Source organism: Chelonia mydas, chromosome 6 (genome assembly GCF_015237465.2).
Source record: "Chelonia mydas isolate rCheMyd1 chromosome 6, rCheMyd1.pri.v2, whole genome shotgun sequence".
Lineage (NCBI taxonomy): Eukaryota > Metazoa > Chordata > Testudines > Cheloniidae > Chelonia > Chelonia mydas.
The window spans coordinates 125,806,141-125,833,666 of NC_051246.2; the positions used below are offsets into that span (position 1 = coordinate 125,806,141).

General features: G+C 51.6%; 1 protein-coding gene across 2 annotated transcripts; it reads right to left on the bottom strand.

The window, feature by feature from the left end:
* Positions 1 to 2,220: 2,220 nt before the first annotated feature.
* On the bottom strand, positions 2,221 to 15,005 carry PTGER2 (prostaglandin E receptor 2). Of its 2 annotated transcripts, XR_005225660.2 has the most exons (3): positions 13,836 to 15,005; positions 8,122 to 8,451; positions 2,934 to 3,069 (listed from the first exon to the last, which is right to left on the bottom strand). XR_005225660.2 is itself a non-coding variant. In XM_027832066.3 (2 exons), exons 1-2 carry the CDS (start codon positions 14,706 to 14,708, stop codon positions 2,824 to 2,826), a joined length of 1,119 nt encoding a protein of 372 aa, XP_027687867.2. In that variant the 5' UTR covers positions 14,709 to 14,992; the 3' UTR covers positions 2,221 to 2,823. The 2 variants fall into 2 exon arrangements, 1 of the variants encoding a protein (XP_027687867.2); XM_027832066.3 differs by lacking the exon at positions 8,122 to 8,451 and having other exon boundaries at positions 2,221 to 3,069; positions 13,836 to 14,992.
* Positions 15,006 to 27,526: the final 12,521 nt, after the last annotated feature.

Sequence of the window (27,526 nt, forward strand, 5' to 3'; positions counted from 1 at the left end):
GCTCATCCTGAGACTCCCATCTTATTAAATGGGAGGGGATCTGGTTACGGCAGAGGCTGAGAAACGTTATCCTCTGTATTACGGATAGCTCCACCCTCCAAAATGGGCCCTCACGTCTACCCTGTGGAATTCTTTTGGGGCAATTTTCTCTTCACCCCTCTCTGAACCTCTGCGGGCCTCCTTGGCATAGCCAACAAAAGGACAGCTGCTGATCCACACTAACATCCATATATCAGGTTTCAGAGTAGCAGCCGTGTTAGTCTGTATCCGCAAAAAGAACAGGAGGACTTGTGGCACCTTAGAGACTAACAAATGTATTAGAGCATAAGCTTTGGTGAGCTACAGCTCACTTCATTGGATGCTTAGAATGGAACATATAGTAAGGATATATATATACATACATACATACAGAGAAGGTGGAAGTTGCCCTACAAACTGTAAGAGGCTAATTAATTAAGATGCGCTATTATCAGCAGGAGAAAAAAACTTTTGTAGTGAGTTTTTTTCTCCTGCTGATAATAGCTCATCTTAATTAATTATCCTCTTACAGTTTGTAGGGCAACTTCCACCTTCTCTGTATGTATATATATATCTTCTTACTATATGTTCCATTCTATGCATCCGATGAAGTGAGCTGTAGCCCACAAAAGCTTATGCTCTAATACATTTGTTAGTTTCTAAGGTGCCACAAGTACTCCTTTTCTTTTTATCCATATATCAGCGTCATGTACAATATACCACAGTCTGTCTGAAAACCTGCTTTATATGCCGCACTTAAGGAAAACCGTATCTTTTTCAGAGGAGGGACTTTAAGTCATAACTTAGTTAGGGCCCTGATTAAGCAAAGCATTGAGAACTTAAGTGTTCTACTGAATCAGGGCCAATCACTCTAGGAAAAAGGTCTTTCCAGCACACGGCAGGCTTGGACAGGAGACAGCTATCCTGCTTCCACTGAACTCAGTGGAAAAGCTCCCCATGAGTTCTGTGGGAGCCAGTCCATAATGTAAAAAAAAGGCAGCTTCCTGCTTAGAATCACAGTTGGAATCACAGCTCCTCTGGAGAAGCCAGCCTGGTAGAAGGTTCCCTCTATCTTGTGAAATATTTCCCACTGATATTTAAGACTTCACGTCGTCATTCCCACAGCTTTACCTAGGATGAGATGTGATGATTACATACGTATCTTGTGTGGTATTTCTTCTCTGGCCTTATAAGGAAAATGCCTACGAGTAGGGGCTGTAAAGACTTGTCACGCACAGGGCTGTATCAGGCTTGCATGTGAAGAGTCACTTAAATACAAAGGTGTTGGGTCCTCTAGAAAACCCCTAGTGAGACGGCATGGGAAACTTCCTTCCGTCTGCACAAGCAACCATCTCTCCCAGCAGGCCATGCCCCAGCGGGTGCACCCCAGCTTCAGAGATGCAGGGGCCCCAAGCTTAGAAGCTCCTGATCCTACCAGCGCAAATGTGTGTGTGTGGGGGGGGGGGGGGGGGGGGGGGGGGGGGGGGGGGGGAGGATGGGCATCTGCTGTAAGATGTAAGCCCAAAGCAAAGCTCTTTGATCCAAGAGGTTGTTGGGGGGGGGGGGGGGCTGCAACACAGGGGGGCTCAGTTGACATTTGCCCACCATTAAGCATGACCCTACCCATGGAGAGCTGCTCTAAAAATCAGGATTCTGGAGCAGAGAGATGTAACCCTGCTTCTGCCCATCCTAACAGCTTTGACCCTAAGAGAGGAACCCAGTTGGCTTTTCTTCCCCTAGCTGTAGGGCAGGGGTTCTCAAACTGGGGATTGGGACCCCTCAGGGGTCACGAGGCTATGACCTGGGGGGGGGGGTCGCGCGCTGACAGCCTCCGCCCCAAACCCCGCTTTCCCTCCAGCATTTATAATGGTGTTATTTATAAAAAAAAGTGTTTTTAATTTATAAGTGGGGTGGGGGTCGCACTCAGGCTTGCTGTGTGAAAGGGGTCACCACTACAAACGTTTGAGAACCACTGCTGTAGGGCACTTGGAAAACAGAGTGACAAGAAGCGGAGCTAGCTTTAGCCTTCCTCCCCACCCCAAGGCAAGATAGTAGTTATACGAAGGCACGTGGCAATACAGATATCTCTGAGACAGAAATCATAGAATCCTAGAATATCAGGGAGGGAAAGGACCTCAGGAGGTCATCTAGTCCAACCCCCTGCTCAAAGCAGGACCAATCCCCAATTTTTTCCCCAGATCCCTAAATGGCCCCCTCAAGGATTGAACTCACAACCCTGGGTTTAGCAGGCCAATGCACAGGGCTCTCAAGACTTCAGTTTCAGTAGTTAGATAAATGGTTAGTTAAGCCTCCATGAAGCTAATAAGGCCTTGGCGGGTTTAGCAACAAATCAGTAAGCCGAAGCTCTATTATTAACTCTTCTGTGTCTCCCCACCAAACTGTCACTAGGCATAGTGTTAGAGAAAACATTTGTCTCCTGGACTTACAGTAAATAGCCACTAGCTTTTTAGCGTTTCAAACACACTAGAGTGTGGCACGTGTCCTCAGTTCAACATGAAAGTACCTGTTTAGTGGCAACAGAAATCCAGTTATTGATTAGCCTCTAGGATGCTGTCCCATAAATAGAAAATGCTCACTTTAGATGGACTTCTCTTTCGCTTTTTGACAAACCCTGCAGCCTCTTGTCAGCCAGACTGCAGCTCAATCCATTGTACAGTAAATATATTTGTTTAGTAACCTAAAAGGCCAGCTTCCCATCATGTTTATACTTCTAAGTTTGTTCATTACCCTGAGGAGCCATTTCAGCAAGATCTTCCAGATGTCTCCACTGAACGCTGCTTGTGACTACTGCCCGCAAAGGTCAATCTGCTTATTGGATTTTGACTCTGCAGCAGTAGTCGTCTGCATGTTGTCTTGGGTCTTTAGGGACATCTGACAGCACAGTACAGAACGGATTACCCTCAGAACTGAAGGTCTAAGGATGACAAAGACCCAAGGGTCAATAATTGGATTAATTGCTAAGAACCTCAGCGCTAGAAGGTCCTTCTTATAGTCTTCGTTTTGCATAAACATGTTCATATAGGCCCGAATCTGTAAAACATAAAGGGAAAATAAAATGCAAGACTGATCATAGGAGTATTTTGATGCACAAGTATAAAACGCCACTTCAAAGGAACTTCTATATTCACAACAGACGTTTCATTGTCACTGATTTAAGTGAATTTCGTTCTAATGAGATGCCAAGCTGGTGGACCGAAAGGCTAGCGCTGGGTGGGAGACTGTTTCTGGTCCCGTGAATATTTTCAAGAATTCAAAATTTTTTCCATGTCTTGATTTGGGATGAAAAGTCAAAATCTTGAAAATATTTGTGAACTGAGAAACCAATTTTTTTTTTTCATTTCAGGTAAATCAAAAAGTTGATTTCAAAAATTTGCCATTTCAATTTTTTTACCCTTTTTCAGTCTAATTTGTTTAAATTTCAAAAGGAAAAGTCATTTTGAACGGGAAAACTAGATTTTTATGTGTAGAACATGTCAAAACAACACTGACAATTTCAAACCCTTTTTTTTTTTTCCCCCTCAACACTTTTTTCAAGTCAGGAAATTTGTCGAACTCCACCCTGTGTCGTAAACGGTTTAGGTTTCGACAAATTCATTTTCTTCAGTTAGGTCTACTCACTGACATTCTCTTTTTATCCATAGGACAGGCAGAGTATGAGCAGCCTCACACAACGCAAGCTTCTCTCCATTCTGCCTAACCAATATATAGAGCCGATCAGGAACTTTCCGACACATTTTTCCATTGCAAAATGCAGATTCATTAAGCGAAACACTTCACAGAAACACATCTACTGCATTTAATTGGGGTGGAGGGTGGGGAAGCCTTTTGACAGTGATGAAGCATTCCATATTGGACTGGAAGTGACCTTAAGAGGTCATTCAGTCCAGTCTCCTGCACTCAAGGCAGGATTAAGTATTAACTAGACCATCCCTGGCAGGAGTTTGTCTATCTGCTCTTCAAAACCTCCAGTGATGGAGATTCCACAACCTCCCTAGGCAATTTATTCCAGTGCTTAACCACCCTGACAGCTAGGAAGTTTTTCCTAATGTCCAACCTAAACCTCCCTTGCTGCAATTTAAGCCCGTTGCTGCTTGTCCTATGCTCAGAGGTTAATGAGGCAATTCTTTTACCTCCTACTTGTAACAATCCTTTTATGTACTTGAAAACTGTTATCATGTCCCCCGCTCAGTCTTCTCTTCTCCAAACTAAACAAACCCAGTTTTTTCAATCTTCCCTCAGAGGTCATGTTTTCTAGACCTTTAATCATTTTCGTTGCTCTTCTCTGAACTTTCTCCAGTTTGTCCACTTCTTTCCTGAGACGTGGCACCCCAAACTGCACAAAATAGTCCACATGAAGCCTTGTCAGTGTGGAGTAGAGCAGAATGACTTCTCATGTCTTGCTTACAACACTCCTGCTAATACTGCCCAGAATGATATTTGTTAAAAAGAAAAGCAGCGTTACACAGCTGACCCATATTTAGCTTGTGATCCACTATGACCCCCAGATCCCTTTCCACAGTACTCCTTCCCAGGAAGTCATTTCCCATTTTGTATGTGTGCAACTGATTGTTCCTTCCTAAATGGAGCACTTTGCATTTGTCCTCACTGAATTTCATCCATTTTACTTCAGACCATTTCTCCAGATCATTTTGAATTTTAATCCTTTGCTCCAAAGCACTTGCAACCCCTCCAGCTTGGTATCATCCACAGACTTTATAAGTGTACTCTCCATGCCATTATCTAAATCACTGATGAAGATATTGAACAGAACCGGACCTAGGACCGATCCCGAGCCTTGGAAAATGCTTGAGCACGCAGACACTTTGCACATGTGTGGGAGCTGCAAGGATCCAAATGGCAGGGTGGCCCAATCAGCTGCTACAGCCCGCTCTATCACACAACTTCCAGATGGAGAAAAAAGTCTAAAGAGAAGCCTGTTTCCCCATTTCTATGTATTTACATGGAAAGAACTCAGGTACGCGTCAATGAATCCCTCTTCAGACTAACTCCACCAAGCAGGAAATTAAATGAAGAGGGAATAAACACCCCACCTGTTTTTAGATACCACTAACATTGTACGTGGCACACGCAGAGTCCCTTCTGCAAAAGTCCTTGTTTTAGTAACAAAACTTTGCAACTAGGTATCGCTTTCACCCCAAGGTTTCAAAGGGTTTTACAAAGCTCGGTAGCTGTTATCCTGATTGCGCCTTGCCTCCCCAGCTGTACAGAGAGAGGATGAAATTGGCTCTGGGTCACAGAGTGACTCAGCGGGCCACAGAACCCCAGCTGTCCTGACACACAGGCCTCTACTCGAGAGCCCATGGCTTCTTTTTCTGTTGATCTCTGATACATATGGCATAAAAGGGTTATTTAAAGACATAACTTCAGACCTTCATCTTTGCGTGTCTCCATTTTGATGGGCTTAATGTCTTTTGCCTTTAGGTCCATCCACGGGAGATTTCAGCTCGGGTTAAGGGGAGTTCGAACAGTTCAGTCATGTTTCACTTGCGAGTTTTGAAATGCATATTTCTTGGGCGACCGCTCACACTAGGTGCAGTGTTCCGGACGACAACATGAACAATGTGATGTTAAATCCGGGATTACACGCTCCAGGAGAGGCCACCAGTCTGTCCCACGACAGCGAAGTCTAATCCCTCACAGAGGTGCTAAATTTTCCAGCGGGCTACTTTATCACCACAACCCCAGTAGCGAGAGTTTAGGCCAAAATGGGATAGTCCCCACAGCTTATTCCCCCCCAGAATGTCAAGTCGCTAAAAGAAAAATGAGGAAGGGATGCCAAAGGGAGGCCCGAAGAAGAGGCTTGGCTTGCCCCCAAAGTCCCAGAAGCTTTTTCAATACCAGCTTGAGACAAGGGCAATTTACGATTCCCCAGGGAGCCTATTTTCCTCCACACACCCCTAAGGAACCAATCAGCTGGCTTTGGTATTTAAAGAAGCTGTGACAAGTATGACTAGTCCCATCCAAAACATCCCTTCCGCTCCCCCCGCCCGCTGCCCCCGCCCCTGGCAGATGTGAGGCATGTGAAACCACAAGAATGAATCCATCACTGAGCGTCGTAGCTAGCCCTGAGCTAAGCATGACAAGAGACTTCATTTATCCAAACCTGCAATGAAGTCAATAGATGCTTAAGGGATAATTTATTAACGTATCCAGTCTATTGTCAGGTTGTCTATCGTGGCCTTCACCAGCGTGTGTAGGTGCAATCAATGAGCGTGGAAGAAAAACAGCTCTAGCCAGGTTTCTGACCTACTCTATGAATTTATGTCTGACAGCCAAAATCAGTTACTTCCTTACATATGCTTGTTTGCTACTTCATGGAAGAGCTGACAATCCCTCCTGGGAAGATGATGCAGCAAATTTGACTCATGTGACACCAGTTGCTCCGTCTCAGGTCCTGGTCCCCATGAACCCAGAGCTGTTTAGCAACCCCGGGTGTATCTAACTTCTAAAGCTGTGTATTAAAAAAGGAGATGAAGAGTTTGAGACAGACAATTAATGCCTTAGCCATTCACTTCAAGCGACCTGGGTTCAAATCCTGTGCATGCTGCAGCTGAAAGCGAGTTGAATCATCTCACACTAGTTACTGAAAGCACCAGATGTTCTGACGACTCATGTCATGACTCGGGACTTAGTTAGTTTGGGGGAAAGTTTGCCCTACAACTGCTTATGCAGGCTCGGCTTTACAATTGGTGCTACTGGTATATCACATTCCTGGGCACTAAATTCAATCATCATCCACGTGTGTCTAATTAAAAAAAGATTAGCCGTGGCAAGGAATATGAGTAGTGTCTACAATTATATTACCTAGATAGATTTAGGACTTTCAGTCCTCATGCTTCAGGGCAGAAAGAGGTAGGAGCAGGAAGAAATCCCCAGTGCTATACTACTGTACAACTGGGTACATCTATAAGGGTTTATATGCTTTCCTCTGAAGGATTCACCACTGGCCACCTACCTGTTCTGCTACCTGTGACGACAGCTAGTTGGTCTGTTGTTCTATGGCAATATCTATGTTCTTCTATGGAAAGAGTAGACCAGAAAGAGAATCTCCTAAAGCTAAAAAGAAAGTAACTGATTGTGAGTCAGTTCTCAAAGCCATAAGAACTAGGTCCAATGTCCCCTTTCTCCATACTCATGATGCTTGTTCACCTGATAATATAAGAATTTTTAATTTCTCCTTTGCAGAGCACAGTGGGATTTCTAGATATCTGATCGAATGAAATGATCCTACGTACAAATACTAGGCTGATAGAAAATACACTTCTACCATCCAGGACTTTTAACTAGCTGGTCACTTTATGCTGCTCACCAGACTGCAAAAAACCTTCCTCTCCAAAACAGACCCATTGCAAATGTATACATACTTCCAAGAATGCCTGTCACGAGCACACCAGCAGTTACATCTCATGTCTGCACATGACTCAGCCAGATGCGGGAAAGTACCATTAGGAGCAGAGCTAAAGACCCCTAAATGAATTTAAGGCCCATCAATTGGTGGTGGAGCAGCTCTTATGATTTCAAGTCCAAAACCACAGGAAACACAAGAGGCTGCTAGAGGTTATTACATTTCCTTGATCACGCTCTTGAAATTCAAAAATAATGGGGCAGCATGTCCAGTGGTTAATTTGTCCATTGGGCCTTTCAGCTCTCCAAGTGCTAATGAAAGATAATGTCATTCTAATGCTGGGAATGTAAAATTAGCTTTGGCCGTATTCCCAACGTTGGTGGGTTTGGCTTTTCACAGGGAAAAAAAAACTGAAAAACAGAAGAAAAAAAAATCACCCAAACCATCTTCTCTCTCAAAAGTGGGAAGAATCGAACTATCTGACTATTGTCGACTGGTAAAGGGTTGGTTGACATGGCAGCTCTGAAGGGGTCCTATTTAATTTGAACGACAAGAGAAAGTCAGACTGATAGAGTTCTTTACTTGTGTCACACGGGTTATATTTTTGAGGGGGGGCATTCTAGCAGTTAGAACGAGGGAGTCAGAAGACTTGGGTTGTATTTCCAAACCTGCCGTTGTCCAAAACACTTAATCTCAGCGTGCCTCGGTTTCCCTACCTGTCGACAGGGCCGGCTCCAGTGTTTCTGCCGTCCCAAGCCACAAAAAAACCCAAAACTTGCCGCTGAACGGGGAGGCGGAATCCTGCCCGCCGAACACGGAGGCGGAGTGATGGTGTGGCCGCCGAATTCCTGCCGGCGTCCGAAGAAGAGTCGCGTCCCCGCCGCCAAATTGCCGCCGAGCGCAAAACGCGCTGTGACGGAGCGACCGCTGAATTCCCGCCGCCGCCGAGGGCGGATTGCCGCCCCAGAGCCCGACGTCCTGCCGCCCCTTTACATTTGCCGCCCCAGGCACCTGCTTGGTTCGCTGGTGCCTGGAGCCAGCCCTGCCTGTTGAATAGGGGAAATACATGCCTTTATCAAGCATTTTAACGCCTTCAGTTCAAAAGTAATGTCTATGCTCAAAGTTCTTATGAATTGTAAGTGTGTGGAGCATATTCTCCGATCCCGTATCTTTGTTTATGGACACAATCTTCGGCTTCAGGGACACCAGCTTTTTCACACAGAAATTAACATTTGTGTACAGGTGAGGGTTTGTGTGTGCACAGTGGCTGTTGGCTGTCTGTATCTGCTAAGACAGATTGGGGGGAGGGATAGCTCAGTGGTTTGAGCATTGGCCTGCTAAACCCAGGGTTGTGAGCTCAATCCTTGAGGGGGCCATTTAGGGATTTGGGGCAAAAATTGGGGATTGGTCCTGCTTTGAGCAGGGGGTTGGACTAGATGACCTCCTGAGGTCCCTTCCAACCCTGATATTCTATGATTCTAAGGCATCCTTTCCCCTCACAGCTGAAAACTTGGCTCAGCGGGCAGAACTATATCCTCGTTTCCACTTGTTCAACCACATGGATGCATGCACGCTCACTGACACCACAGCAAACCGCGTCCACGCAAGCCCCGTGATTTTGTGCATCCCGGCACTCACCTAACTGCATTTAGCTACGCAACCTCAGTTCCACGTGGGCAATTTAACTGACCTGTGTTACCTCAGTTACAGCCATGGAGCCCTGCTGATTTGTGTACCAGCATTATGACACATGCACACACACTGAGCTGTGTCCACTCGGCTCCTTCCCTGCAACTGCACCAGCCCCTTCAACCTTGCTGCCGCCCTCAAAATGGCACAGCTCAGTGCCACTGCATGTAAACTCAGCGACGTGGGCCTAGCCTTGATCCATGCAACCTCGGGCAAGCACCTGCCACTCTAGTGCCCTGTGAACGCCTCCTGAGCCCTGTCACCATCGTCTCTCAACTCCCAGAAAGTGGATTTCTCCTCACGAGTCCCCGGGGAGCTAGAAAAGTGCTATCTCCATTTAACAGATGAGGAAACAGAAGCACAGAGCCACTACTGCGATAAAAAGCCCATGGCACCGTCTCAGAGCCCGGATCAGGAGCTGGAGCCCGGGCTCCGAGACCTTTTCCCCTCGTGGGGTTTCAGAGTGTGGGCTCCAGCGTGAGCCTGAAGGACCACACAACGACTGTATAGTCCCAGAGCCCTGAGCCAGGCCAACCACGGGTCTTTTATTGCAGTGTGGAGGTAGCCTAAGGGATTTGGTCAGGGAAGCTGTGGCAGAGTCAGGAACAAAGAAAGGATCTTTGTGCTTCAGTCTAGTCCAGTGCCTTAATCCCAGAACTCAGTGGGGCTGCCTGGTGCCCTCATCTGTATGGGTTTCTTTGTAATGCAGGGACTAAAAATAATTTTGTTGTAAATCAGAATATAGGCCCAGAAAGGACACCCCTCACCTCCCACCCCCAGATCATCTAATCCAGTGTTTCTCAACCTTTTTGATCTCAGGGACCGGTGTCGGTCCATGGGCCGGTCACTAAGAAACACTGATCTAGTCTGACCTCCTGTGTCTCACAGACGCCCTAACACCTGCACACTAAACCCAATAACCCAAACCAAAGTAATACAGTCCACAGGAGACTAGGCTAGCATATGCCACGGGCAGAGAAGAGGAGGGACAGGTGCTGGAGACTCCACGGACAGGGATTAACAAGGGGGTCCGGGGAGAAGACCCTAGGTGCAGGAGGCCCCCAAGGGCAGGTCTTAACAAGGGGACCCGGGGGAGAAGGCCAGGTGCCGGAGGCCCCCAAAAACAGGGATTAACAAGGGGACCAGGGGGAAAAGGCTCCAGGTGCAGGAGACCCCAAGGGCAGGGATTAAAAAGGGGGCCGGGGGAAAAGGCCAGGTGCCGGAGGCCCCCAAAGGCAGGGATTAACAAGGGGACCAGCGGGAGAAGGCCAGGTGCCGGAGGTCCCCGAGGGCAGGGATTAACAAGGGAACCAGCGGGAGAAGGCCAGGTGCCGGAGGCCCCCAAGGGCAGGGATTAACAAGGGGACCAGCGGGAGAAGGCCAGGTGCCGGAGGCCCCCGAGGACAGGGATTAACAAGGGGACCAGCGGGAGAAGGCCAGGTGCCGGAGGCCCCCAAGGACAGGGATTAACAAGGGGACCAGCGGGAGAAGGCCAGGTGCCGGAGGTCCCCTAGGACAGGGATTAACAAGGGGACCAGCGGGAGAAGGCCAAGTGCCGGAGGTCCCCTAGGACAGGGATTAACAAGGGGACCAGCGGGAGAAGGCCAGGTGCCGGAGGTCCCCAAGGGCAGGGATTAACAAGGGGACCAGCGGGAGAAGGCCAGGTGCCGGAGGTCCCCGAGGGCAGGGATTAACAAGGGGACCAGCGGGAGAAGGCCAGGTGCCGGAGGTCCCCGAGGGCAGGGATTAACAAGGGGACCAGCGGGAGAAGGCCAGGTGCCGGAGGTCCCCGAGGGCAGGGATTAACAAGGGGACCAGCGGGAGAAGGCCAGGTGCCGGAGGTCCCCGAGGACAGGGATTAACAAGGGGACCAGCGGGAGAAGGCGAGGCACCGGAGGCCCCCGAGGGCAGGGATTAACAAGGGGACCAGCGGGAGAAGGCCAGGTGCCGGAGGCTCCTGAGGGCAGGGATTAACAAGGGGACCAGCGGGAGAAGGCCAGGTGCCGGAGGCCCCCAAGGGCAGGGATTAACAAGGGGACCAGCGGGAGAAGGCCAGGTGCCGGAGGCCCCCAAGGGCAGGGATTAACAAGGGGACCAGCGGGAGAAGGCCAGGTGCCGGAGGTCCCCAAGGGCAGGGATTAACAAGGGGACCAGCGGGAGAAGGCCAGGTGCCGGAGGTCCCCAAGGGCAGGGATTAACAAGAGGACCAGCGGGAGAAGGCCAGGTGCCGGAGGTCCCCAAGGGCAGGGTTTAACAAGGGGACCAGCAGGAGAAGGCCAGGTGCCGGAGGCCCCCAAGGACAGGGATTAACAAGGGGACCAGCGGGACAAGGCCAGGTGCCGGAGGTCCCCAAGGGCAGGGATAACAAGGGGACCAGCGGGAGAAGGCCAGGTGCCGGAGGCCCCCAAGGGCAGGGATTAACAAGGGGACCAGCGGGAGAAGGCCAGGTGCCAGAGGTCCCCTAGGATGGGGATTAACAACGGGACCAGCGGGAGAAGGCCAGGCGCCGGAGGTCCCCTAGGATGGGGATTAACAACGGGACCAATGGGAGAAGGCCAGGTGCCGGAGGCCCCCGAGGACAGGGATTAACAAGGGGACCAGTGGGAGAAGGCCAGGTGCCGGAGGCCCCCGAGGACAGGGATTAACAAGGGGACCAGCAGGAGAAGGCCAGGTGCCGGAGGCCCCGAGGACAGGGATTAACAAGGGGACCAGCGGGAGAAGGCCAGGTGCTGGAGGCCCCCGAGGACAGGGATTAACAAGGGGACCAGCGGGAGAAGGCCAGGTGCCGGAGGTCCCCGAGGACAGGGATTAACAAGGGGACCAGTGGGAGAAGGCCAGGTGCCGGAGGCCCCCGAGGACAGGGATTAACAAGGGGACCAGCGGGAGAAGGCCAGGTGCCGGAGGCCCCCAAGGGCAGGGATTAACAAGGGGACCAGCGGGAGAAGGCCAGGTGCCGGAGGCCCCCGAGGACAGGGATTAACAAGGGGACCAGCGGGAGAAGGCCAGGTGCCGGAGGCCCCCAAGGACAGGGATTAACAAGGGGACCAGCGGGAGAAGGCCAGGTGCCGGAGGTCCCCTAGGACAGGGATTAACAAGGGGACCAGCGGGAGAAGGCCAGGTGCCGGAGGTCCCCTAGGACAGGGATTAACAAGGGGACCAGCGGGAGAAGGCCAGGTGCCGGAGGTCCCCAAGGGCAGGGATTAACAAGGGGACCAGCGGGAGAAGGCCAGGTGCCGGAGGTCCCCGAGGGCAGGGATTAACAAGGGGACCAGCGGGAGAAGGCCAGGTGCCGGAGGTCCCCGAGGGCAGGGATTAACAAGGGGACCAGCGGGAGAAGGCCAGGTGCCGGAGGTCCCCGAGGGCAGGGATTAACAAGGGGACCAGCGGGAGAAGGCCAGGTGCCGGAGGTCCCCGAGGACAGGGATTAACAAGGGGACCAGCGGGAGAAGGCGAGGCACCGGAGGCCCCCGAGGGCAGGGATTAACAAGGGGACCAGCGGGAGAAGGCCAGGTGCCGGAGGCCCCTGAGGGCAGGGATTAACAAGGGGACCAGCGGGAGAAGGCCAGGTGCCGGAGGCCCCCAAGGGCAGGGATTAACAAGGGGACCAGCGGGAGAAGGCCAGGTGCCGGAGGCCCCCAAGGGCAGGGATTAACAAGGGGACCAGCGGGAGAAGGCCAGGTGCCGGAGGTCCCCAAGGGCAGGGATTAACAAGGGGACCAGCGGGAGAAGGCCAGGTGCCGGAGGTCCCCAAGGGCAGGGATTAACAAGAGGACCAGCGGGAGAAGGCCAGGTGCCGGAGGTCCCCAAGGGCAGGGTTTAACAAGGGGACCAGCAGGAGAAGGCCAGGTGCCGGAGGCCCCCAAGGACAGGGATTAACAAGGGGACCAGCGGGACAAGGCCAGGTGCCGGAGGTCCCCAAGGGCAGGGATAACAAGGGGACCAGCGGGAGAAGGCCAGGTGCCGGAGGCCCCCAAGGGCAGGGATTAACAAGGGGACCAGCGGGAGAAGGCCAGGTGCCAGAGGTCCCTAGGATGGGGATTAACAACGGGACCAGCGGGAGAAGGCCAGGCGCCGGAGGTCCCCTAGGATGGGGATTAACAACGGGACCAATGGGAGAAGGCCAGGTGCCGGAGGCCCCCGAGGACAGGGATTAACAAGGGGACCAGTGGGAGAAGGCCAGGTGCCGGAGGCCCCCGAGGACAGGGATTAACAAGGGGACCAGCGGGAGAAGGCCAGGTGCCGGAGGTCCCCTAGGACAGGGATTAACAAGGGGACCAGCGGGAGAAGGCCAGGTGCTGGAGGCCCCCGAGGACAGGGATTAACAAGGGGACCAGCGGGAGAAGGCCAGGTGCCGGAGGTCCCCGAGGACAGGGATTAACAAGGGGACCAGCGGGAGAAGGCCAGGTGCCGGAGGCCCCCAAGGGCAGGGATTAACAAGGGGACCAGCGGGAGAAGGCCAGGTGCCGGAGGTCCCCGAGGGCAGGGATTAACAAGGGGACCAGCGGGAGAAGGCCAGGTGCCGGAGGCCCCCGAGGACAGGGATTAACAAGGGGACCAGCGGGAGAAGGCCAGGTGCCGGAGGCCCCCAAGGGCAGGGATTAACAAGGGGACCAGCGGGAGAAGGCCAGGTGCCGGAGGCCCCCGAGGACAGGGATTAACAAGGGGACCAGCGGGAGAAGGCAAGGCGCCGGAGGCCCCCAAGGGCAGGGATTAACGAGGGGGCCCGGGCCCCTGCACTCACCGTGAAAGGCAGCGAGCAGACGATGAAGGTGATGGTCATGATGGCCAGGAGGATGAGGTGATCCACCTCCTCGGACATGGAGAGCCTCCGGCGGCCGGCGGGCTGCTCCAGCGAGGCCAGGCGGCGGGAGGTCTGCCCGCGGCGGTGCATGCCCACCAGGTTGCGGATGACGCTCAGGTTGCAAAGCAGCACGGCCAGGATGAGCAGCAGCAGCAGCGAGGCGTAGAGCAGCGAGTAGGCGGCGTCCCAGGGGCTGGCGCCAGCCTCGCCGGGCGCTGGGCTCATGCGGATGAAGCACCAGGTGCCCGGGCAGTACTGCTCGTAGCGGCCGAAGCCCAGCAGCGGCAGGGCGCAGAAGGCGGCGGCGAAGGCGCAGAGGGCCGGCGGGGCCAGCAGCAGCGCCGAGCGGCGGCGCACGAAGCGCTCGTAGAGGTAGGGCTGGCCCAGGGCCAGGCAGCGCTCCAGCGCCATGGCGAAGAGCACCAGCATGGTGGCCAGGCCGAAGAAGCTCATGGCGAAGGCGAAGTAGTGGCAGAGCTGCCCGCCCTCGGCCAGCGCCGTCAGCGTGCGGTTGCGGCCGTAGGAGGCCAGCACCACGGGGCTGACCAGGCAGGTGCCCAGCAGGTCGGTGAGCACCAGGACGGTCACCAGCACGTGGAAGAGGGAGAGCGGCCGGCCGCGCCGCCCCAGCCGGCGCCGGGCCAGCAGCGCCAGCGCCGTCAGGTTGCCCAGCAGCCCGGCCGAGAACATGACGGCGCTGATGGCCGGGCTCTCCTGTGGCTCCAGCAGGTCCGGGCTCTGGCAGTGCAGGCTCGAGCTGTCCCGGCTCATGGTGGCGCCCGCCCCGCTCATGGTGGCGCCCGCCCCGCTCATGGTGGCGCCCGCCCGCCCGCTGCTGCTGCTGCTGCTGCTGCCGCCGCCGGTCCCGGGGCACAACCGCGGCAGCAGGCGGGAGGCGCGCCGAGCCGGCCCCTCGCCGGGCTCCCCGGGCGCGCCGCCAGAGGCGCGCCCGCAGCTCCTCCCTCGCCAACAGCTGGAGCTCGGGCCCGCCTCCCCGGGCGCAGCAGCCCGCCGCTCAGAGTCCCTCCCGCGCCAGCCTGGGCAGTGCGGGGGGGCTCCGTCCTGCTTTCCCAACCGCTGGAGCCCCGGGGCCGCGCCTTGCGCACCCCCCTCTGCCCCAGCCGGGGAGCCCCCGCACCGCCCGCTGCGCGCTCCTGCCTCCCAACCGCTGGAGCCCCGGGGCCCCGCCTTGCGCACCCCCTCTGCCCCAGCCGGGGAGCCCCCGCACCGCCCGCTGCGCGCTCCTGCCTCCCAACCGCTGGAGCTCCGGGGCCCCGCCTTGCGCACCCCCCCTGCCCCAGCCGGGGAGCCCCCGCACCGCCCGCTGCGCGCTCCTGCCTCCCAACCGCTGGAGCTCCGGGGCCCCGCCTTGCGCACCCCCCCTGCCCCAGCCGGGGAGCCCCGGCACCGCCCGCTGCGCGCTCCTCCCTTCCCAGCACCTCTGGGCAGCGGGTGGAGATCAGTCACTGCCCACGGGGTCCCCCTGCGCGCGGGGAGAGGCTCCGTCCTTCCTCCCAAACAGCCGGAGCCCCCCGCGCCCCTGCCCCTTCCCCGGGAGTGCGGCCCCGGCCCCCGGCGCCGCTGGAGCTGTGCCCCGGCTCCCTCCCTGGTGGGCTGGGTCTCTGAGCTGGGCGCCGGGAAGGGATCCAGAACCTCCCGCCCGCAGCCCCTGGCTCGCCCCACTGCCACCGTGCCCAGCAGCCTGGCTCCACGCGGAGCCCCAGCCGGAGGGGAAGCTCACCACAGCGCTGCATCCCCGCGGCTAGACACACTGGGGACGGGAGTCCCCACAGGACAGTTGTTACCCTCACGTGGGAGCCCTATGGATGCTCCAGGGTTTCTTCAAGGCATTTTTCTAAGTGGCCTGGAAAGGGCAGAGAGAGAGAATGAGAGAGGGAGCAAACCGCGAGGGCACCCCCCCCCCCCCCGCCCGGCAATACCCCCCCAGAGCAACAGACTGTGGACCTACAGGCGGACAGAAGCACCAACACACAAATGCACATGGAGGAAGGCTGCCCAGCCGGGCAGCAGACACCAGGCTGACAGGCAGGACTCATGGGGAGAGGCAATGAGAACAGCCTCATCTTGGTGCCTGCCACAGCTCCTGATCGAGACACTTTGTCTTTCCAAGCCCCATTCACGTTCCCTGAAAGAGGTCTGCGCCCATCTGCACCCGCACATGAACCATTCAATACCAGTCCAGCTCTCCCGGTTGCTGATCACCAGCAGCTACCTGGGTTCCCTTCCCAGTGAGTACAGGGCTACAAGGCCACACTCATCCCAGCTATAGCTCACCTGCTTTCACTGCTGACAGCACCCACAAGGCACCTGACAGTCTGAACAAAGAGTTACTGAAACACCCCCACCCACCCCCTGCCAGTTGCAACTGCTACCCCAGTTTGCAGTAACACCTGCAAACTCTCTGGGCTGGCCATACCAGACATTGGGGCCTCTGGACCTGCATAAATGTAGATCCACAGCCCCTCATCTGTCCCCTACTTAGATCACATCCAGTCCACCCCAAAGTAACCTTCTGCACCTGCCCCATGTCGCTTTCAGCAGGAAGCAAACTGTGGGCAAGAAACATGGGCTAGACAAGAGATTTAGTTGGTTCAAAAAGCAATTCAAATTCAGTCAGATGCTGATCTTTTCCATTTATAATTACATTCTCGAGTGGAAACAGATCAACATTCTCACAGAAAACAGATTCACCGTTGTGGCGGGTTCAGTCACAGAGACCCCCTTGAGACTGTCACCTGCTGACACTACCTCTGAGCCCATCTTCTTTGTCAGTTTGGGACTTCAGAACCCTGCCTTGTCGAGCCAGACATGCCAGCCGGCTGCAAACACAGACCCAGGGTCTGACCCACGCCCCCAAAGCTGCAGACTTAACTGAAAACAGCTCAGCAAATACTCCTGTCTCCAGGACCCAGACACCCAGCTCCCAATGGGATCCAAACCCCAAATAAATCCATTTTACTCTGTATAAAGCTTAAACTCATAAATTGGCCAACCTCCATAACACTGATGAAGAGAGATGCACAGCTGTTTGCTCCCCCAGGTATTAATCACTTACTCTGGGATAATTAATAAACAAAAGTGAGTTTATTAAGTATAAAAAGTAGGATTTAAGTGGTTTCAAGTAATAACAGACAGAACAAAGTAAGTTACCAAGCAAAATAAAGCAAAACACTCAAGTCTAAGCCTAATACATTAAGAAACTGAATACAGGTAAATCTCACCCTCTGAGATGTTCCAATAAGCTTCTTTCACAGACTGGACTCCTTCCTAGTGTGGGCCCAATCCTTTCCCCTGGTACAAACCTTGTTAGTTGCAGCTCAGGTGGTAACTAGGGGATTTCTCATGACTGGCAGCCCCCTTTGTTCTGTTCCACCCCTTTTTATATCTTTGGAACAAGGCGGGAATCCTTTGTCTCTCTCTGGGTTCCCACCCCTCCTTCTAAGTGGAAAAGTACCAGGTTTAAGATGGATTCCAGCATCATGTGACATGTTCACATGTCACTGTAAGACTTTATTACCCACTCGCTGGCACACACATATACAGGAAGGCTTTCAAGTAAACAGAGCCATTTACAACCAGTTGTCCTAGTGAATGGGAGCCATCAAGATTCCAAACCACCATTAATGGCCCCCACTTTGCATAATTACAATAGGCCCTCAGGGTTATATTTCATATTCCTAGTTTCAGATACAAGAATGATACATTCATACAAATAGGATGACCACACTCAGTAAATTATAAGCTTTGTAATGATACCTTACAAGAAGAGCCCTTTTGCACAAAGCATATTCCAGTTACATCATATCCACACTTATAAACATATTTTTATAAAGCATATGGAGTGCAGTGTCACAACTGTCTTACTGCTCTGTGTAAACACAACAAAACTAAATAGGCAAACTGGATGCTTAGCATAAATAATTATAAAAAAGCTTTCTATTTTCTAGGAAGAAAACAAGAAGTAAAGAAACTAGAGCTGATACGTCTGTCAGACGTACAGGGCCTGGTTCTGATCTCCTACAGGTATAGATCAGGGGTCACGTCACTGAGGTCAGTACAGTTACCCCAGTATGAGTAAATCAGAATGGGAGCCGTGGTTTTTATTGGTGACTGACAGTTTCATTGAGCCGTACATGTGCTGTTTCACACATCGAAGCATCTGTGGAGCCTGGTTTTGATCTCCCTGACCCCAGTTATTCCTTTAACTTCCAATGTGATATATGCCATCATGTGCCAGCAATGCCCCTCTGCCATGTACATTGGTCAAACTGGACAGTCTCTACGTAAAAGAATAAATGGACACAAATCAGATGTCAAGAATTATAACATTCATAAACTAGTTGGAGAACACTTCAGTCTCTCTGGTCACGCAATTACAGACATGAAAGTTGCGATATTACAACAAAAAAACTTCAAAACCAGACTCCAGCGAGAGACTGTGGAATTGGAATTCATTTGCAAATTGGATACAATTAACTTAGGCTTGAATAGAGACTGGGAGTGGCTAAGTCATTATGCAAGGTAGCCTATTTCCCCTTGTTTTTCCTACCCCCCCCCCCCCCGACGTTCTTGTTTAACCCTGGATTTGTGCTGGAAATGGCCCACCTTGATTATCATACACATTGTAAGGATAGTGATCACTTTAGATAAGCTATTATCAACAGGAGGGTGGTTTGTGTGTGGGTGGGAAACCCTAGATTTGTGCTGGAAATGGCCCAACTTGATTATCATACACATTGTAAGGAGAGTGATCACTTTAGATAAGCTATTACCAGAAGGAGAGTGGGGTGCGGGGAGAGAAAACCTTTTGTAGTGGTAAACACCCATTTTTTTCATGCTTTGTGTGTATAAAAAGATCTTCTATACTTTCCACAGTATGCATCCGATGAAGTGAGCTGTAGCTCACAAAAGCTTATGCTCAAATAAATTGGTTAGTCTCTAAGGTGCCACAAGTACTCCTTTTCTTTTTGCGAATACAGACTAACACGGCTATTACTCTGAAACCTTCCATGGAGTGGTTTCTGATTTACAGTGGAGGAAGAGATAGCTGTGTCAGGTCATGGGATTGTGAGAATATTCACACTGTTGCCCTCTTGGGGGGGAAAAGTAGGACCCTCCATGGCTGTGGTTTTCAGACTAAGTTCAGGAATACTGAATAACAAACGGGCAGCCTTTGAATTTCAAGGGGCTTCACGTGCCGAAGTTTTGCTAAGTGAATGTTTGACACGTACAGGTCATCAACACCTCTTTCCTCAAGCAGCTGGAAGCATGCCTCCATGGTGACTTAAAACACTGTCAACTCACATGGCATCTCCACTGGGGCTTGTTAAAAAAACGGACCACTTTGGAACTCTTCAGCTCCCAGTGTGATATTTGGTTAAAAGTCCCTCAAAGATTTACTGGCTGAGATCCACCTATAAACCCCAGGCCATTTATATTCCCAAGTACAAATCTTAACGCTCTTCTCTACATGGGCTCTCAGACGACAAATATGTATGTGGTTACTTCTTTGTATGGATGGGTCTTCAAAAAACATTCAGCAAACAGCATATAAAAGGTACCGGGAGCTTGTCTACACTTGAAACCCTGCAGGAGTGCAGCTGCAGCGTGGGTGTAGGTAATCCACCTTCCTAGGAGGCGGTATCTGTTGATGGGAGAATTCCTAGAGCTGCCTACAGCAGGGGTTAGGTTGGTGTCACTGCGGCACTCAGGCACCTGGATTTTTCACACTCCTTGCGATGTAGTTAAACCGACCTAATTTCCTAGTGTAGACTAGACCTGAGTGCTTCTACTGCAGTTCAAAGCCCAATTCTGATCTCACTTGACGCTGGAGTAAATCAAGAATAACTCAGATGAAGAGAGGGATATGCTGTGTAAGGACTGGCCCAGACTGGGAACTTACATCGGCATAGTTTTGTCTCTCGGGGGTGTGGATTTCACACCCCTGAGAGTCTAACCTCCAGTGCAGACAGCACTAGCTTATCAGAAGAATTCTTCCATCAACCTAGCAACCGCCTCTTGGGTCAAGAAAGTGAAAAGCCTTAGGTCTGGGGGATCATCTCAAATCAGACAATTATCCAGGGGCCGAGAATGCCATGGCATGTGAAGATATTCAAAGATTAATATATTGGAGCTCAATCTTTTGGAGTCTCAGAGCTCTGCATGGTGCACCCAATGGAAAGAAGGCTATGGGATGTCACCTTTCCGCTATACCCCCTAGTCCTGATCCTGGGAACTGCTCCAGTGTTTAAGTGTTTGTCCAGGGACGGGGGTGGAGTTGTCAGGTGTAACAGACCAGGCCTAAGTAAATACATACATAACAATCAAGCCAGGTCATGGAGGGGCAGCTAACTATCAGAATGGTTAGGCACTGGAATAAATTGCCTAGGGAGGTTGTAGAATCTCCATCTTTGGGGATTTTTAAGAGCAGGTTAGACAAACACCTGTCAGGGATGGTCTAGATAATACTTAGTCCGGCCTTGAGTGCAGGGGACTGGACTAGACCTCTCAAGGTCCCTTCCAGTCATACGATTCTATGAAATACCCCTTGAGACTTTGCAATGACAGTGTGCAACGTACACAGCCTGCAGCAGTTCTAGTCCTCTCCTCCGGTGGAGGGGTGGGAGCCAGCAGTTTAAATCCAATGAGCTGGCAAAGTCCCTGGAACCCGATGCTTTCAGCAGACCATTCTGGTCTTTGCACTATTCCACTGCTAAATTCTTCTGTCTGACTCATAGAATCATAGAATCATAGAATATCAGGGTTGGAAGGGACCCCAGAAGGTCATCTAGTCCAACCCCCTGCTCAAAGCAGGACCAAGTCCCAGTTAAATCATCCCACCCCTCCTTTTTATAAACTCCTCCCCCTTCTCTTGAGTTCCCAGTGACTGGATGTGTCCTGCCTGGCTGCTTGCCCACAATGGAAATCAGTTAGTTGTCTGGCAAGTCTGCAAGTGCAGAGTACCCCAAAACAAAACCAAGAACTGTGTGTCCTCTCCACTGTTCACTTATTTACACCACTAACTTCTGCAAAGTAAGCATGTGGGTTACACGTGTTCCCCAGGAACTGCCTTCATTGGAGACCAGTTAGGAGGTTCAATTTTGGATCCCCTATTCCTTAGCATTGTTAGCATGTCTGGTCTAATAATTACGTTTGAGGCAGTGTCCGCTATTCCTATGCATTTCACAGATCCTAGTATACACTCGATAGCCAAGTGGCCATTATTGTTGTTTAATTGTTGGGTTAAGTTTAGAGGCGAGAGCAACAAGGGTGATGTTGTGGTGGGCTTGTGCTGTAGACCACCAGATCAGAAGGATGAGGTAGACGAGGCTTTCTTCAGACAACTAACTGAAGTTTCCAGATCACAGGCCCTGGTTCTCATGGGGGACTTCAGTCACCCTGACATCTGCTGGGAGAGCAATACAGCAATGCACAGACAATCTGGGAAGTTTTTGGAGAGTGTTGGGGACAACTTCCTGGTGCAAGTGCTGGAGGAACCAACTAGGGGCTGTGCTCCTCTTGACCTGCTGCTTACAAACAGGGAAGAATTGGTAGGGGAAGTAGAAGTGGGTGACAACCTAGGCAGCAGTGACCATGAGATGGCTGAGTTCAGGATCCTGACAAAAGGAAGAAAGGAGAGTAGCAAAATACAGATCCAAAAGCAGACTAAGACACCCTTAGGGAACTGATGGGCAGGATCCCTGGGAGGCTAATATGAGGGGGAAAGGAGTCCAGGAGAGCTGGCTGTATTTTAAAGAAGCCTTATTGAGGGCGCAGGAACAAACCATCCCGAAGTGCAGAAAGAATAGCAAATATGGCAGGCGACCAGCTTGGCTTAACAGTGAAATCTTTGATGAATTTAAACTCAGAAAGGAAGCTTACAAGAAGTGGAAATTTGGACAGATGACTAGGGAGGAGTATAAAAATATTGCTAGAGTGTGCAGGGGTGTCATTAGGAAGGCCAAGGCACAATTGGAGATGCAGCTAGCAAGGGATGTGAAGGGTAACAAGAAGGGTTTCTACAGGTATGTTAGGAACAAGAAGAAGGTCAGGGAAAGTGTGGGACCCTTACTGAATGGAGGAGGCAACATAGTGACAGATGATGTGGAAAAAGCTGAAGTACTCAATGCTTTTTTTGCCTTGGTCCTCACAGACAAGGTCAGCTCCCAGACTGCTGCACGGGGCAACACAGTATGGGGAAGAGGTGAGCAGCCCTCAGTGGGGAAAGAACAGGTTAAGGACTATTTAGAAAAATTGGACATGCAGGAGTCCATGGGTCCAGATCTAATGCATCCAAGGGTGCTGAGGGAGTTGGCTGATGTGATTGCAGAACCATTGGCCATTATCTCTGAAAATTCGTGGCGATCGGGGGAGGTCCCGGACGATTGGAAAAAGGCAAATATAGTGCCCATATTTTAAAAAGGGAACAAAGAGAACCCGGGGAACTACAGACTGGTCAGCCTCACTTTGGTCCCCGGCAAAATCATGGAGCAGGTTCTCAAAGAATCCATTTTGAAGCACTTGGAGGAGAGGAAGGTGATCAGGAACAGTCAACATGGATTCACCAAGGGCAAGTCATGCCTGACCAACCTGATTGCCATCTATGATGAGATAACTGGCTCTGTGGATGTGGGAAAAGCGGTGGATGTGATATATTTTGACTTTAGCAAAGCTTTTGATACAGTCTCCCTCAGTAATCTTGACAGAAGTTAAAGAAGTATGGATTGGATGAATGGACTATAAGGTGGATAGAAAGCTGGCTAGATCGTCAGGCTCAACGGGTACTGATCAACGGCTCCATGTCTAGTTGGCAGCCAGTATCAGGCGGAGTGTCCCAGGGGTCGGTCCTGGGGCCGGTTTTGTTCAACATCTTTATTAATGATCTGGATGGTGGGATGAATTGCACCCACAGCAAGTTTGCAGATGACACTAAGCTGGGGGGAGAGGTAGATACGTTGGAGGGTAGGGATAGGGTCCAGAGTGACCTAGACAAATTGGAGGACTGGGCCAAAAGAAATCTGATGAGGTTCAACAAGGACAAGTGCAGTGTCCTGCACTTAGGACGGAAGAATCCCATGCACCGCTGCAGGCTGGGGACTGACTGGCTAAGTGGCAGTTCTGCAGAAAAGGACCTGGGGATTACAGTGGACAAGAAGCTGGATATGAGTCAGCAGTGTGCCCTTGTTGCCAAGAAGGCCAACGGCATATTGGGCTGCATTAGTAGGAGCAATGCCAGCAGATCGAGGGAAGTGATTATTCCCCTCTATTCAGCACTGGTGAGGCCACACCTGGAGTACTGCATCCAGTTTTGGTCCCCCCACTACAGAAAGGAGGTGGACAAATTGGAGAGAGTCCAGCGGAGGGCAATGAAAATGATCAGGGGGCTGGGGCACATGACTTACGAGGAGAGGGTGAGGGAACTGGGGTTATTTAGTCTGCAGAAGAGAAGAGCGAGGGGGGATTTGAAAGCAACCTTCAACTACCTGAAAACTACCTACGAAGCTCCTCTGCCATGGAACCTTCAACAGAGGATGGCCAAGTACCTCCAGGAAATTTTCTTGGAGATCTCTCTGGAGGATTCCCATGAGATCTCGGCGTGCATCAAAAACCCTGTTCTGCCATACTGATTAGCTACATAGGGAAATGTCCAGCTCAAAGAAACACCACCAGCCTCCCACATTTCTATGCCCTGAACCCACCTCCGCACTACACAAGCCACAGCCACTTACGAGCAGTCTCATCTCCTGCTTCTTGCTCGCTGGGAGAGCAACTGCTGAGACTGGCTAGACACCTCTGGAGTGTAGAACCATTCCTGGCTGCCTGCCCCACTGGGCGACCCCACAGGGAGCCGCACATCCTCCTCTAACTCCACCTCTTCATCAATAAACTTCGTCCTCCGGGTTAGGTCCTCTTTCCGCCACCTCCAAGCCTCCATGGGGCGTTTGGCGATGGAGGTGGGATCGCCATCGAGGATAGCATCCAGCTCCTTTATAGAACCGGCAGGTCTTAGGTGAAGCACCTGAGCGACAGTTTGCCTCCCTCGCCTTATGGTACGCCAGCCTCAGCTCCTTTATCTTCGCTCTGCACTGCAGCGTGTCCTGATCATAGCGCTTTTCGCACAAGCCTCCAGAAATCTGCTGATAAGTATCCCAATTCCTACAGCTCAAGCGCAGCCTCCTCTCCCCATATACTGATCGGATCCAGCAGCTCTGCACTGGTCCAAGCGGGAGAGCGTTTGCAGTGATAACCCGCCATGGTCACCTAGGAAGATGCGATGAGACCTCTCCATGCTGAGCAAACAGGAAATGGAATTTCAAAAATCCCTGGGAATTCTAAGGGGCGGGGGGATGGTTGTTTACCTGGCTGCAGGGCACAGGAGTTCAAACTGCTGACCAGAGCAATCAGGATGGGCATTGTGGGACCCTCCTGGAGGCCAATTAAAGCGAAGAAATGAAGTGTGGTGTTTAGACTTGCACTTTTTTGGCAAAAATGTAGAGGAAAAAGACGTAAATCTCTTGTGAGGGTGGATGTATTTTGTCACCAAACGTGGGCATTTTCCCCCACAAAATTGCCTCACACTTACTGTTTGAGTCAACAAACGGCAGTTTTGGTGACAAAACGTGGTAGTGTAGACAAGGTCTTACACAGTACCAGCATTTAACTGAACTGCTTCCCTTAATTTTTGCATTATTGCCAATTCCCCTCATGCCATAACCCAAATGTACCTGTTTTTCTAATTGTTCAAAACTGTCAGGACCCAGATTAGAACCCCCTTTTCCATCATTCATGTTAGACCCAGAGCTGTACTTACAGGGCTCATGGTGGTTGGCTTCCATCTTCCTCACTAACAGCTGCTTCCTCTTCTGGGGGTCGGCTGCAAAGAAAGTTTCAAGCTCAGTGGCAAATTCCAAAGCCTCTCTGCATGTCTTTGGCCTCCTCTTGCTGATCTTGATCTGCAAGTCCCAGTCCAGCTGTGAGTCTAAGAACTGCTCCACAGCTAATTTATCCTGAAGCCCTCAGTGGTATCAGGGTCTTAGGAACACAAGTATCAATAGATCCTCTACCAGGTCAGGTGGGGTTTCCTCTTCCCTCTCCTTCTAGTTCTTAGCTGATCCCTGGCCAGCTCAGTTTGACAGCTAGCTCCAAACCACGTCAAGAGTTCGTCCCAGATCTGGATAACCCGGTCTCTTATCTGGGGATAAATTCTATGCCACCCATAGGCACTGACTCCATGAGTGCTCCAGGGCTGCACCCACTGGCAGCTCCCCGCCCCAGCTCACCTCCGCCTGCTCCCCTGAGCGCGCCGCGTCCCCACTTCTTCTCCCAGCGCTTGCCGCCACGAAACAGCTGTTTTGCGGCATAACAAACTGTGGGAGGGAGGCGGGAGGAGCGGGAACGCTGCGTGTTCAGGGGGGAGGCGGGGCCGGGATTTGGGAAAGGGGTCCAATAGGGGAGGGGGGGTGTCGAGCACACACCGACGCCAGGAGAAGTTGGTGCCTATGATGCCACCATCAGAGCTGGTCCAACCAAGTTGGCTGCTCAAAATCCCCCTTTCTGTCCATCTTCCTAGTCATTCATCTGGGGGCTATAACATTGAACTGAGTCAAATAAGGTTCCTAGGAAAAATTTCCCTCAAAGATAGTGAGCCTTTTGCAATATTTGCAGTCCAACCTCTCCCCTCTGGGTGTCTGTGGGTTAAAATAGGGTAGAAAAAGGTTGTGAAAGTCCTGTCTGGCCCAAATTGTCTGGCTAGCTCCGTTTCTCATGCAGGAGACTGAATTCCATGGTAGTCTGCACCCCTTTGATTTCCTTCTGCAGCTGATCTTTTCAGTCCTTGCTGCTGCTTATCTCTGTTAGCAAGCTCCAAGTTGGCCAGAGCTTTCCTGGTCTCCCCTATTCCCTGGAAGGTCTTCTGGTCCATGCCACTCAGGTTGCTGGTCACCTCACTGACCGTCTTGCCAATCCAGACTGGGAGTTTTGGAGGTGGGGTTTCCCAGTCTGCCCAAACGCTTTGTAGTTGCTGCCCCAACAAAGATTTTATCTGTGACTGAAAGTTAGCACTCAGTGCTTTCTGGGAAGCTTCCGCATGTTGCTTTAATTCCTTTTGTGAAGACTCCAGCTCCTGTGTTAGCTCTTGTGTAAATTCCTTTTGACTCTCTTTGATTTCTGCAAGCGTGTCCTCATTTCTCCCACCCTGGGTCACCAGGAATACCAGCTTACAATTTCTCTCCCACTCCTCCACCTGTGTTTGCCCCTTTTGACCCGAGCAGTCCAAAAATTCAGGGTCCTGGGGATCGTTTCAGTTGGGCGGAGAAATTGATGATCCTCGGGTGTGCCTCTGAGGCAATCCTGTTTATTTATAAGCAAAGTATAAAGTTCTGTTTGCTTGAACACAGCAGGCAGCGAACCACAAGAGACAGTATCTTTGCTCACAACACCCTGTCAGCTTTCCAGCCAGCACTGAGCCCAAAGGCTCTCTCCCTGGGCTTTTCTCAGGGTCATCCTCTCCCGGGGCTTGTTCAGGCACCGCCTGGTGCTTCCAGGCTGCGGTACTGCCTTTTCTCTCAGCTTCTCCGGTGTTTCTCCTGCTTGCTTTCACAGGCACAGGAACCTTCACAAAATAAGCCAGTGAAATCCCTCTGCCCACCCTCGCATGTGCCTGTGTTTTGGGCGGAGACATTTGCCTGTTGTTTGAGGTGGAGTCTGCTATTGTTTCAACTACCTGGTTCCATAAAGGAGCTTAATGGTGTCTCACAACTTTCTAAAATGAAGGGTGGTCACACCCATCCCATCCCATTCTGTGCAATGGACTGTCCCCTGGGCCTGATCCTGAACTCCTTACTTCGGCAAGTTGAGATCAACTGGAATTTTGCCTGAGTGAGGACTGTGGGATTGGGCCTTAAATCATTGTATTTTACTCTACTTATATTTCTAGCTAGTGCAGTAATGAACACACAGACATTTCCCATCATGTGTATACTGCAGACTACATGGCTGGTGATGGATGTGATTTTTAACATACTCAGTTACCTTCATTACTTGCAGCAAATAGAAAAGATAATTCTGCGCAAAGAGTTTGAATTGTTTACTGCCATAAACCATGATTAAAACACATCCCTTTATTTACTGTCCAAGTGAGACAACACCTAGCTGCACTCGGACAAATGCATTACAACAAAACTTTCCTGTTGTACGCTTTGACTTGTCTTTAAAGATTCACTTTTATAGAAGCTTTACACAGGAAACAAGATACAGAGTGAGCTCCAGGACTGGGACAAGCTGAGCATGGCACCCCTGTTCCTAGTTTCTCGCCGTGGTTCCATTATATTTAAAAATTTTTGTTTGCACATTTAAAATAGCTGTGTGGATTAACCCACTGCCGTGCTGAAGAGGGGGGACCAGCCAACTCTGCACCCCCGTTCTCTACCCTTCCCCCAGTTCAGACCCAGTGGAGCTCTGTCCACTGGTCCAGGCTTCCACACATGGGAAGGAGGGGGCTGGAGGTGGAGCCAGAGGGAGACTCAGCTTCATGCCCCCCTTTGTGCGATTTGCATAAAGTCATGTAAATCGGCATGAAATTAACCAGGCTTTCTCCCGAGTGGGGATTTGCA